Consider the following 577-nt stretch of genomic DNA (forward strand, 5'->3'; position numbering starts at 1 on the left):
ATGAAACCGATTTAGGAGAGGAAAACTTGTGAAGTGACGTCTAATATTTTTACAGTGTAACGGGAACTGCAAAGAGTGCGGCGCGGACGACTCGAAGTGCAAGACGATGTGCACCTGGAACTGCGTGTGCGGCTGCGCGGGGCTGCCGACGGGCGGGCTGGACAGGGACTCGAACGAGCGGTCGGACCAGTGCATGAATGAGAGGAAGTGCACCGAGAGTAAAAGCGCTGAGTGTACGAAGAACTGTGGTGGCAATCAGTTCTGTAGGAACTTGTGCCACATGGACTGGGTGAGGTGCGGCTGCAGCTGCGTCCAGCACGTGGCAGACACCAGGACAAGTACCACCGCAGCGCCTACAAGTACCACCACAGCGCCTACAAGTACCACCGCAGCGCCTACAAGTACCACCACAGCGCCTACCACCAGTACCACCACAGCGCCTACAAGTACCACCACAGCACCTACAAGTACCACCACAACGCCTACCACAAGTACCACCACAGCGCCTACGACAAGTACGACCACCCCGCCTGCGACGAGCAGCAGCGCCACTGCCGCAACGAACAGCACCTTGACC

General features: G+C 58.1%; 1 protein-coding gene across 1 annotated transcript in view; it reads left to right on the forward strand.

Annotated features, from left to right (window-relative positions):
• LOC127751742 (mucin-2-like) overlaps nt 1–571 on the forward strand; it is a gene marked incomplete at its 3' end in the record, with an annotated part of 1,612 nt that extends 1,041 nt beyond the window's left edge. Inside the window, exon 3 of the mRNA XM_052275748.1 lies at nt 56–571. Within this exon, the coding sequence (XP_052131708.1) occupies nt 56–571 (516 nt within the window). The remainder of the gene's footprint in view (nt 1–55) is intronic.
• Between the last annotated feature and the right edge of the window lie 6 nt (nt 572–577).

Source organism: Frankliniella occidentalis, unplaced genomic scaffold (assembly GCF_000697945.3).
Source record: "Frankliniella occidentalis isolate FOCC.00 unplaced genomic scaffold, Focc_3.1 Scaffold867, whole genome shotgun sequence".
NCBI lineage: Eukaryota > Metazoa > Arthropoda > Insecta > Thysanoptera > Thripidae > Frankliniella > Frankliniella occidentalis.